The sequence below is a fragment of the Molossus molossus genome, unplaced genomic scaffold, assembly GCF_014108415.1.
Source record: "Molossus molossus isolate mMolMol1 unplaced genomic scaffold, mMolMol1.p scaffold_m16_p_19, whole genome shotgun sequence".
Taxonomy (NCBI): Eukaryota; Metazoa; Chordata; class Mammalia; order Chiroptera; family Molossidae; genus Molossus; species Molossus molossus.
The window spans coordinates 13,870,894-13,883,051 of record NW_023425354.1 but is presented as its reverse complement, the minus strand read 5'-3'; the positions used below and the strand labels follow the sequence as shown (position 1 = coordinate 13,883,051).

General features: G+C 43.7%; 1 protein-coding gene across 1 annotated transcript in view; it reads right to left on the bottom strand.

The window, feature by feature from the left end:
- The window catches only part of MARCHF10 (membrane associated ring-CH-type finger 10), a 76,421-nt gene that overhangs the window by 21,745 nt on the left and 42,518 nt on the right, over positions 1 to 12,158 (bottom strand). The window contains exons 5-6 of the mRNA XM_036269517.1: positions 6,049 to 7,462; positions 744 to 910 (exon numbers count right to left, since the gene is read on the bottom strand). Of these exons, the coding sequence (XP_036125410.1) occupies positions 744 to 910; positions 6,049 to 7,462 (1,581 nt within the window). The remainder of the gene's footprint in view (positions 1 to 743; positions 911 to 6,048; positions 7,463 to 12,158) is intronic.

Here is a 12,158-nt window from a genome sequence, read left to right as displayed (position 1 = left end):
GGCAGCTACTTTCTCATTGAGTTGTTCTTTGCATTGGTCTCCTATATGTTTTTTGTTCAAGTGGCTCTCATTCCTAAAACCATGTGTTCAAGAAGTCTCCCATTCTCTGTCCAGAAAAGTACAGTTGGCCTACGGATGTGGTTGTATTTAGGTTAAAACCCCGCAGGGAGTTGGGGCTTCAGACCCAGTTACAAGATCTGTTAAAGACAGAGTTGACAAAACCAGCACATGGACATTGCTCTGTCTAATAAAGTTCTAGAAAATTTGATCAGGGTTCTTTTCCTACCCTGACTGCAAAAAGGTAGCTTTGCTCAGTTTCAGTGACACCCCTGTTCTCCCATACAAGGAAGCAGAACTGTTTCGGCCAGGTGTCTACAAGTTGGCATGGTGGCCGTGTGCTTGCTGAGGTTTCAACCATTGACCCATTTCTAGTTTCCTTTCTCCTAGAAGGCAATCTTAGCATCTCTGCTCTGGCCTCAAGCAGGGGCCAAGTTCAATAGAATATGGTCCAGGATTCTTCTCTCAGACTGGAAAAGAAACAAAATTCATTTCCCTCCCATGATTTAAAGACAGCATTTAGTCAGGGCCGTGAGCAGGCGTGCTGGCGTGGGGGCCACGGTTCCCCGGCACCTGCTCCGTGGCCGCGAGTGAGCTGTTGTCAAGGCTCTGAGTCCCACGCACGGTGCCTCCTGTTAATTCTAGGTCCTCGCATGTTCACCACTCGCTCTTCCTTCCCCACTTACCTGATGTTATTTTCACTTTCAGCCACTTTATCAGGCACTCTTGATGAACAAATTGCAGGCTTCCCACGCAGCCGCAAGGCTCCAGGAGGGGGTTGGTAGGGGAACCCCCGGCTATCTGACAGATGCGACACAAGTCTCCCTCCTCCTCGGAGTCCTCCTCCAGGAGACTAGAGGGAAAACAAGCCCTCGTGACCAAGAGTCCACACTTTTGCAGTTTTCACAAATACCAGTTCCCAGGGTGTGAACAGGGGAAGGGAGGAGGAGCAATACCCCACACCTGCCCAGAGGGCTCCTGGTCTCCCCCCACTGCTCCCTCCCATCCTACTGAAGAGTCTTCCAGGTCTGGTTATGATAATAGGTGCATGGACTCTTATATCAGGTACCTCTGCAGTAACTCACTCAGGGGAGCTGACCAGGAAAACAAGCATGCTACCATGAGTCTGGAGGTGTGCAAAAGGGTCGCTGAATAGAAAAGACTGGGAGCCTCTCTCCCTGCGGTGAGCACTGTGAGGAAGTTGACTGTGTGGTTGTTGGTGAGCGCATGGCATGGGATTTATGATCAGGGAGCCTGGGTTTGAGGGTGGCCTCTACAACTTGTAAGTTTGGTGACTTCTGACATATGACTTAAGCTGCCCAGGTCTCTGTTTCCTTGTTGGTAAAGCCAGGATGCTAATGGCTGTCTACTTCACGGGTCATGGGCAGACTGGATTCAAGGATGATGGTGAACCTGTTCTGCAAACTGAAAAGTTCATTCGGTGTCTGTCAAAATATTTGTATATAGAGACCACTCAATAGACGTTGGTTGGGATGAATGATGAACCAATAAACCTGGCCGTGAGCTCACCAATAACACGACACTTGCCAACAATTTATGCCAACATTCCATAATCTGATAGAGACGGAACTGAATGAAAATGTCAGCAAATATATCTGTGTCTAATGAATGGTGAATGAAGACTAGCTGGTTGATGTGCATGTAGGGAGGCCTTTGAGAAGCCTAAGACTATTTTATTATTGTTGTTCTTTAGAATTTTCTTGGGACTAGGGACTGTCTGGTCAAGGAAAGGAAACTACTAGAGACTAAAATCAAGGGGGAGGAAGAAATGGACACTGCTCTGGATGTAGAAGTGTGTGCCTAGTTTCTTAAGAGATCTTCCACCCCAAGAAAAGGAAGTTTAATGAAAAAGAAGAGAATTCTAGCCCTGGCCAGTTTGGCTCAGTGGTTAGAGTGTTGGTCCGCGGACCAAAGTCACTGGTTCGATTCTGGTCAAGGCACATACATTGGTTGCGGTTCAGTCCTTGGCCCTGGTTGGGGTCGGGCAGGGACCCCAATCAATGTGTCTCTCTCACATTGGTGTTTCTCTCTCTCTCTCTCTCTCCCCTTCCCATTCTGGCTGAAGATAAATAGAAAAAATCCTTGGGTGAGGGTTAAAAAAGAATAAAATAAAAATAAAAAAAGAACAGAATTAAAGTTTGCCATTATGGATGCAAAGAAAAGAAGAGATATATCATGTTTATCAAAGAAAGACACAGTATCTCCAAGATGTCACGTTTCCCTAGAATAATCTATGGATTCAGTGCAATTCCAGTAAAAACCCAGCAAGCTGATTCTTGAACATAGTCAAGGGCTTTTAAGGAGCAAAGTGGAAAGGGAGTCTTTGTACCATGTTATCAAAACTTATAAAGCTACATACATTAAGATGGTGTGGTATTGGATTAGAGAAAGACAAAAGAACCAATAGGACAGAGCAGAGAGCTCTGAAACAGAATTATCTATTTGTATGTATGCTACATGAGAGAGGTGGTTTGTAGGTTGTCAGGGAAAGATCCTCGGACAACTGGTATTCATAACATGTACCTCACCACATCTATCTATCTATCTATCTATCTATCTATCTATCTATCTATATTTAAATATGTTTTTATTGATCTTAGAGAAAAAGGAAGGGAGAGAGAGTACCCTCAACCTGAGCGTGTGCCCTACCTGGGAATTGAACCATTGACCTTTCGGTGCATGGGACACCACTCGACCAACTGAGCCACACCAGCCAGGGCTAACACCACATATCAGATGTCACCTTCACAGTTAAGTCCCAGATCCATTTCATGTTAAATCCTAAGTGTGCAACGTAAAACTGTAGAGATTTTATTTTATTTTATGTTTTTTATCCTCACCCGAGGACATTTTTCCATTTTTGGTTCAGATAGAGTGGGAGGGAGAGAGAGGAAGAGAGAGAGAGAGAGAAACATCGACGTGAAGGGACACATCTAGTGGCTGCCACCCTCACGACCAACCAGGGCCGGGGACAAACTGCAACCGAGGTACATGCCCTTAGCGGGAACTGAACCCGGGTCTCTCTGGACCTCAGGCCGACGCTCTAACCGCTGAGCCAAACCGGCCAGGGCTAAAACTGTAGAGATTTTAGAAGAAAATAGGAAGAAAAATGACCCCAGGTTTGGGAAGGATTTCTTAAGACAACAGGATACAAATCACAATCCAAAAAAAGATGAATACATTTCACTATGTTCAAATTAAGAATTTATTATCATTAAAAGGCATCAAGAAAGAGAAAAGACAAACTACAAATTGGGAAAAGATATTTCTAAGATGTAACTGCCAAAGGATTAGACTAGTAGCCTAATATAATAAAATAAAATAAAAATATTTTAAAAATGATTCTTATGGGCAAAGACATAAATGTGCATTTTATGGAAAAGGAAACACAAATGGTCATTGACATTCCAAAGAGCACATAATGCCTGACCTCACCAACAGTCATGACGATGTAAATTAAAGCTCAATATCATTTTACTCCCATCAGACTGGCAAAAATTTGAAAAGCCAATCAATACAAGTGCTGGCAGGACAGACAATAGTATACGTTACTGGTGAGACAATAAATTCACATTATTTAGTATGGTGAAAGGTGTGCTACCCACCAGCCCAGCAATTCCACTCCTAGATATAATAATATACCAGAGAACTCTCTTCATGTGCACCAGGAATGTTTATAAGAATGCTCACACAGAGCTGTTTGCAGAAAACAGCAAAGAACCCAAGTGTCCATCAATAGGAGAATGGCTGGATTGTGGTATTTTCATATAATTGAATACTTGTAGTGGCGAAAGTGAACAATTTAAAGCCAAAAATATCAAAAAGGATGCATCTCACTAATGATATAAGGGGAAAAAGCAAGTCACAGAAGAATAGATATTACATTTCACAGAAGGATAGATATTAAAAAATAGTGACATTTCTGTAGAATTAAAAAATATGTACAATATATTGTTTAAGAGTACATATATTCATATGGTAAAACCATGATGCAAAAAACTTTCAACAACAACAAAATAAGAAGCAAAGAATGATAAATGCAATGCATTTAAGGTTTCCTAGGGATGGAAGGGGGTAGGAGGGAGGGGCCGACGGAGGGAGGTGAGCTAGGGTGGGCGAGGGGCTCGCCAGCTCCAGCATGTTCTATTAGCTGGAAGGTGGACACAGGGATATCTGGATTTTGTTTTGTTTCTAATTCTCTAGAATATACATGTTATATACTTATTTGTATGTATTATAAAGTAACTAAACAAGGAAAAAAATTTAAAGAGCGTTAAGTGGCATTGAGTAATGGGCTTGAAATATTAAAATAAGACATATTATAAAATATGAACCAATGTTTACTCAAAATTGCATTTATATGCAAAGATAAGACTGGAAACAGTTTTAACAGTGCTTGTCTCTGGATTATAGAGTTACAGGTAATTTATCTTTTAAGTTTATATTTCTAGTATTTCCTAAATGAATATTTTTGAAATTAGAGAGGCATAAGATTTATTATATACAGAAAAAAGTGAGTGTCTGATAAAAAAAAAAAAGTACATAAATAATGGCTGTTTAATGCACTACCTTGCCTAGAAGTAGATGCGTTTTTAAAATAAATCACTTTTAGCCCAAAGGCATCATTTTGGGATGGTAGAAGTTCAGATTCCTGACATATGCATCTGAAGCTGTATTTTTGGGTAGGGGAGGATGGATGGGGTTGAGGCCTTTTGGCCCTTAACCATGGGTCAGTCTTCTAGTAGCTTGTTTAAGAAAAGAAAAGGTGCTACTACTAACTAGAAACGTGCTTTAGTTCTGCAGTTGGGTAAAGACATATAGGACTTGCATTCTATGTTCTATTTTTTCCCTCCTTTTTTGCATGTTTAAGTCATTGCCATGGAATTTTTCCACTTACAAATGAATATCAGTAGGATAATTAGTGGCTCAGATGAGCCACGTGTAGAGAGCTGGAATTCAAAGGATTGATTTCCAGATCTGTAAGCCAAGATCAGGGCATGGTAACACCTACCATAAATGAAATGGTAGAATCCTGACATGGTGCTTAATGATGGCTTTCAAAGTATGAAATTTGATAGTTGTGAAATATCCAATATCAACTCATAAGAAAGAAAAGATTTTTTTTAAAGTATATTTTTAAAAAGATCTATTTCTTTCTCACACATGAGAAAGAGCACCTAAGTGGAAGCAGTGGTTACCCCAGAGCAGCCCTTCAGAGAACTGAGGTAACTATGGTAACCAGGGGAAACCAGCCTTTTACTTTGGAAGATTCAAATTCTAGAACCGTTGGTTGGATTTGTGCAAAGTCCCATGAGGGAGAGCTGGTGAACTTCAAGTGCTGATGGCTCATTCTTTGGGGAGATAGCAACCTTTTCGTAAAAAATCTTGGATCCTAGTTGCCAGTGAGAAATGCTAGTTCTGTAGATAAGTCAGAAATCCTTATATCTAACAAACTTGCCTTTCTTAAAATTACGGTATTCAAGGGAAAAAACCACTTTGGGAACACTGAAGAAACTGGACCGGACAACCAAACTTTTCTTTATAGCTACATATATTTTAAGAGCAACAAATAGACAACTTTCTTGATTTAAGTAGTTATTAGAATGTTAATGAAGGGCCCAGCCAGTGTGGCTCAGTGATTGAGCGTCGACCAACCCATGCACCAAGAGGTCACCAGTTAGATTCCCAGCCAGGGCACATGCCCAGGTTGTGGACCAAATCCCTAGTGGGTGGGGGGGCATGCAGGAGGCGGCCAATTGATGTTCTCTTTCATCGATGTTTCTCTCTCTCTCCCCCTCTCCCTTCCTCTCTCTCTAAAATCAATAAAGAAAAAAAAATTTTAAATGTCAAGGGCGGGCCTATTTATTATTTAAAGTTCCCATGACCCTCTAATAAAAGCACTTTTATTTCAGCATTGGAAAAATGGAACAAAAATATGTGTATGTACATAAAATTATGAAAATTCCTCACCTTTCTTGCAATTTCTTGAGTTTCTCAGGGTCTGCCTTTGTTTTAGTGGCTACTGCTTCATCTGTGAAACCAGAGACTGCCATTCTTTCCCCATTGCCATTTTGACTTGGGAAATCAGACACTGCAAAGAAAGTAAAAGGTATGTTTTCTTGCAGGGACCCAGTCACATGCAAGTGGCCTTGTGAGTTCAATCTTGATGGAGAGGAGCTGGAAGACTCCACCAATGACAAGCTGCTTTGAGAATTTAGTAAGAGATCTTCTGGACACAATGGAGTCCCCTGAGATGGGCTTGTTAAAGGAATAGCTTCTGCTCCCCTGACATCAAATTCATGTGTGCTGTTTACTGGAAAGTAACTCTGGTTTTCTTCAGCACTGACGGGTGGATTCCTATTTCTAATTGGAGACAGTGGTCGATGAACATTAAACCTTGAGTTGCCCTCTGAGTCTGAACTGTGAATGAAAGTAGGTGTCATTGACAAGTCTACTGGAATGTCTTCTCTTGGGGCAGAATGGATGAATGGTCCAGGAGTGTTATTAGATGAATTCATTGGTGATCTTGACGCTGTTGGTCTATCTGAAATAAAGCAACCAAGAGAAGCACTAGAATTGTTGAAACAGGTTTGCCATTGTCTTTCGTAATCATGGGCACCGAGCCTCCCTTCCCTAGAAGTACAATCACTAAACACATTTTCAGCATGGAGATTATCTTCTAGATTAGGTTTGAATTTGGTGTCCTGTGAACAAAAGGTCTTTTTCTCATTTCCACCACCTCCGCTGTCATTCTCTTCAGCAGACCCGCCATCAGGCAGCCGAGGGTCTTGGAACAGCCTTTGCCCAACAGAAGGCTGCTCTGTCACTGGCTCCTTTGCTTTGCCTATTCTTAGTAAGCCATGGCTGGACTCACTCCTTCTTACAGAATTAGCCCTGCAATTTTCAGGATTTTCTTCAAAATTTTTATTTTTGGCCTGAGTGGCTGGTGTTCCAAGAAATTGACTTCTCTTATAAGGAGAACGGGGTGGGTGCATACCGACCAACAAGAGTTCTTCCTCCTTGTGGGTTTCCTCTTCAGTGTCCTCATCTCCTCCTCCATGGCTTAATGATAAAATAGAATAAAAATCTTCATCTCTGAACCTAAATGGCGACCTTCTTGACCCTCCCATGGTGGCGGTTAAGAGCGGCGGTCCCAAGGACTCGCTCCACACTTGAGAACAGTCTGTTCCTGGGAAGGACGGGGACAGGGCTGGATGCGGCTCACTGTGGGAAAGAGCACGAGGGTCTCCTTTTCTGGCTCTCTCGGGGGTAGTCTCAGTCACTGCCCCTGGCTGTGAGGATGGGGCTAGGTTTCTTCTCTCTCGAGTTGGCCTCTTCACCCTAGTGTCACTTGCCCACATGGGGCCTTCTCGTTGAACTGGATCTGCATTGAGAAAAGACAAACTGATCATTCTAGTACAGGTGCTCATGGATGAAAGACCTCTAACCCCACAGGTGAGAGACCCTTACGGCAATAAACAAGCCTTCGATGAGAAGACACGTGGGGTCACACTGTGCGGCTTTTGATTTCTCCTTTGTACATTTTGGAGCTCAGGCTGGTTGTGGGAAACAGGCTGACTCAGAGGGTACAGGTCCTTTCTGCAGAAGCTTTGGGCAGACTGTCCAGCCCCAGGTCAGTCAGGGCTGGTAAATCTCTCAAATGGTGGTTTTATTTTATTTTATTTTTTATCCTCATCTGAGGACATTTTTCCATTTTTTGTTCAGGTAGAGTGGGAGGGAGAGAGAGAGAGAGAGAGAGAGAGAGAGAGAGAGAGAGAGAAATATCGACGTGAAAGGGACACATCGAATGACTGCCACCCACAGGACCAACCAGGGCCGGGGACAAACTGCAACCGAGGTACGTGCCCTTCGCGGGAACAGAACCTGGGTTTCTCTGGACTGCAGGCCGATGCTCTAACTGCTGAGCCAAACCGGCCAGGGCTCAAATGGTGGTTTTTAATTCCAGTATTTGTTGGAAAGGAAAACCAGAACTCCAGGAATGACTTCTACAAAAACCACCAGGGCTTTGTCATCTGAATTCACCCAGCATATATTTATGACACTACTGCTTCATTCACAGCTTTGCAAAATCTTAAGAAAAGTATAGTCTGGCCCTGGCCAGTGTAGCTTAGTTGGTTGAGCCTCGTCCCATGTACCAAGAGGTTGCTGGTTTGATTCCCAGTCAGGGCACGTGCCTAGGTTGTGAGCTTGATCCCTAGTGGAGAGTGTGTGTGTGTATGTGCAGGAGGCAGCCGATCGATGGGTCCCTCTCATTGATGTTTCTTGCTCTCTCTCCCTCTCCCTTCCTCTTTCTCTCTCTCTAAAATTAATAAAAACATATTTTAAAAAAAGAACAGTCTGCCTCGGCAGATTGGGAGGAAGGCTCTAGAAGCTGGTGCCCAATAAAACAGATGATCTGTGATTATACTACTTAGTGCAAGTAAAAATCATAACGCTCTCATGAAATTGTTACCTCTTTGTCACTAGCCCCTAGTCAATTTGTAACCTCTGGCTAGTAGAATACAATTTCTCTCCCCTGTTCCCCAAATCTAAAGTATGAGGAGATGCAGAGAGAGGAGGCAGGTTAAGAGCCCATGTGGGTGAGAGTTTCTGTTGGTAAAATCATTTGGTTAAAACTTGCCTTATAAGAATAATGACTAAGCCTACTTATTGAGGGTTTATACTGACCAGATCAGGAACCACGCTGTGTTACATGCACATGTTTAGGCTCTCAAGCCTGTGAAACAGGTACTGCAATCACACCGCGTTATGACTGAGGGCACCGAGGCTTAGGGAGGTCACATAACTTGCCAAAGATCATATTTTTAGTAAGTGATGGGGTGAACATTTGAACTCAAGCCTGCCTGCTACACGGTTTGTGTTCTTAAGATACACGGTTTGCGTTATGCTTAAGAAACTGGCAGGACTTCCAATTTCCTTGTGAAAATGAGCACCCATGTAATTCCTTGTTGTCTGTGTGTGTTGTCGAGGGTTCTTTTTTTTTTTTTTTTTTTTTACCATCTTGACATGCACAGGACACTGAAAGTACTTCGCTGATCCCACTTACCTTTGTTCCCGCCTGACTGTGGCCTTCCCCCAGCTCCCTGGCTGCTAGCCTGCAGGGTCTGATGAGGCCCTGCCGTCCTTATCCTTCTGTTTCTAAAGTGGTTCACGGCTCACCGTGTAGCGTGAGCAGGACTCCACAGGTTCAGGAAGGCCTGTGTGATAAAAGCTCAGGCAGGTGAAATGCAAATCCTCTGAGCATGCCTGGCTCAGCCAAGGGCAAGTCAATACTGACTCACTTTAATTGAGGCCTCCCAGGGGAGCACCAGCTCCGTCTCTAACGTCCTAATGTTCTGTAAGCCTCTTTCATTGTGAGCGGCAGGGGACACTCAGCAGCGCAGTGCGAATCTTTACTCATCGGCTCTTCTGGAAATCATTTACGCTCTCCTACCAGGCCCCTCCTGGGTTTTAGAAACCCCAGTAATAGACGTATCAGCAATGCCAGGATGCCCTGAGCATCTGGCTGTGTGTGTATAGGCGGGCAGCTGGTGTGCCCACCCAGACTGGGCTGAGTGCAGGAACTGGAATCTTCTGGTCGCTCCCTGAACCTGCTGGATGACTGGAGCTGCCCCCTCTGCCTGGAGCCGATTTAGTTCAGGCTTTGGGAGACACGTAACGGGCAAAAGAATCAGCTAGGGCAGCTTCTGCAAAACTGCAACCGGAAACTCAACGGGAACCATAAGCTTATTTCACGGAAGCCACCAAGCTGTCACCTGGTGAACTGGCCTCTGGGGCAGGAGGAGTCACAAGCTAAGTGCTGCACTGCGGCTCCTGTGGATATGGAACACCCCAGGAATGCATCTCCACCCTTCCTCATCACCACAACTGCCTTCCCCTTTAAAAATTCCATCAGTGCTCCCTGGAGTGTGTGTGTTTTCCCTAAAGGTGGCAGACTGTGCCATTCTATATTTATGCTATTTTAACCCTATTTCTTGTGTCTATCAAATAGGAGCAGACTTCATAGCTCAAGGCCGGGGAATGAACACCCGGTTTGGTATGCCAGGGATGTGCTATTCATAGAGCAGCCCTGCAGATGCCGGCGGCCTCTCTGAGGCCCTGCATGGGCTCCAGCTGTAAGTGGAGCGCCGGCCATTCCCAGAAGTTCAAGTAGGTGCAACTGAACCTTCTAGGTGCAACCAGAGGAAACTAGGAAGAGCATCCGTCTGCCCTAAGCCTGTGTCTTTGGTTTAGACTTCTTCATGTGCTTGGCCAATAGTTTCCTGCATTCTGATGGCCATATAATCTTAATTGCTTCCCTCTGGTTATAAAAGTAGTTGATATGGTAGAAATTTGGGACATACAGAAGAGGAAGAAGGAGAAATAAAAACCACCCCAAACCCCAAACTCAGATGGCACTGCTCTGGAGCTCAGGGGTGGATTGCAAACTCAAGATCCCTGGGCTGTTTTCATCTTGCAGTTGTGCTTTGGCTCAGCATCTGAACACCAAGGTAACCAACACCTTTAGGTGGAGCGGGTATGTGCTGCTTGACCCCAGGCCCCTTGCAAAGTGTTTCTCCTGCCATACCCACCTGTTCCCTGGAGGCATTTGGGGCTCTCTTATCTAGAAATATCATTTTAAAAACCAAAATTGGGATATTTGGGTATATATAACTTTATGTCCTGCTTTTTTTCCTTAAAACTTTTAATGTAAGCATTGTCTTCTGCCACTATTAAGAACATGATATTAATACGGTGTAAGGGTGCTTTACATAAATGTATTATAATTTGTTTGACTCTTCTTCTATCATTGGGTATACAGATTGTTTTGAGGGTTTTGCTACCACAACTTACACTGTGATGAGTGTTCTTGTTCATACATCCGTGACTACCTGTCTTATTTTCTTAGAATAGATTCATAGGAAGTGGAATTGCAAGGTCAAAAGGTAAAAACTTTGTAAAGAATTTTGACACATGTTGCCAAATTCCAGTTTGTACCAAGTCACCCTACAGGTAGGCTATGAAAACATCTCTCACAGCTGTGTTACAGGATTGTCACAGCATCTGAGACACAGCGCCCGGAAATGTTAGTTGTTAGTCTCACTACCAATGTTGAGTATTATTTTTAAAACCTTAGCCAATTTGGTTGGCCATATTTTTCTCATGTGAATTTACATTTATTACTTAGTGAGGTTGAACTTTTCCCCCCAAATGTTTATTAGCTACCTATTTCTTCTGTGAAATTGTCTGCTTGCCTCTTCCCCAATTTTCTATTAGGTATTCATATTCTTGTGCTTTTTGTTGATTTGTAAGAGCTTTCTATATATCACCTCTTTGTCACATTAGCTTCAGAGCTCTGATACAATTCAAACATCTGGCTCCTGCCCAGCTGGTGTGGCTCAGTGGTTGAGCATCAGCCCATGCACCAAGAGGTCGCAGGTTCGATTCCCGGTCAGGGCACATGCCCAGGTTGTGGGCCAGATCCCCAGTGGGGGGCATGCAGGAGGCAGCCAGTCGATGTTCTCGCTCATCGATGTTTCCATCTCTCTCTCCCTCTCCCTTCTTTTCTCTCTAAAAATCAATAAAGAAAAAAGAAAAGAAACATCTGGCTCCTATTCCAACGTATGCAGATTACTTTAGAATGTGAGAAAAAGAACGAAAGAGATTAGTGAGGAAATAATTGGGGGAAGATAAGGAGCCCTGGTTATAACAGAAAATTGGGACAAATTCTCAATGAATTTCTCAGGATAATGGAAGGTGTCTTCTGGGTGCAAGTGGAGGATTGTATGAGCCTCATGGGTCCAGGAACGTTTCACGCATGGGGAGCCTCACTTTTTAAATAATATTCGAGAGTTCATTGAGGGCCACTGGGGAGGTGGCAGGGAGAAACTAACAATAGTTCATTGCTCGCTATAGTTGTGTGCTGGTCAGTATGAGATTTCCTTTAGTTATTACAGCAATGCAAAATGGCTATTTGACCACCCAAGGCTCCACCTCTAGGAGGAAGAAGTGCTAGAATGAGGAGTAAGGCCCTGGCCAGTTTCTCAGTGGTTAGAGCATCAGCCCATGGACCGAAAGGT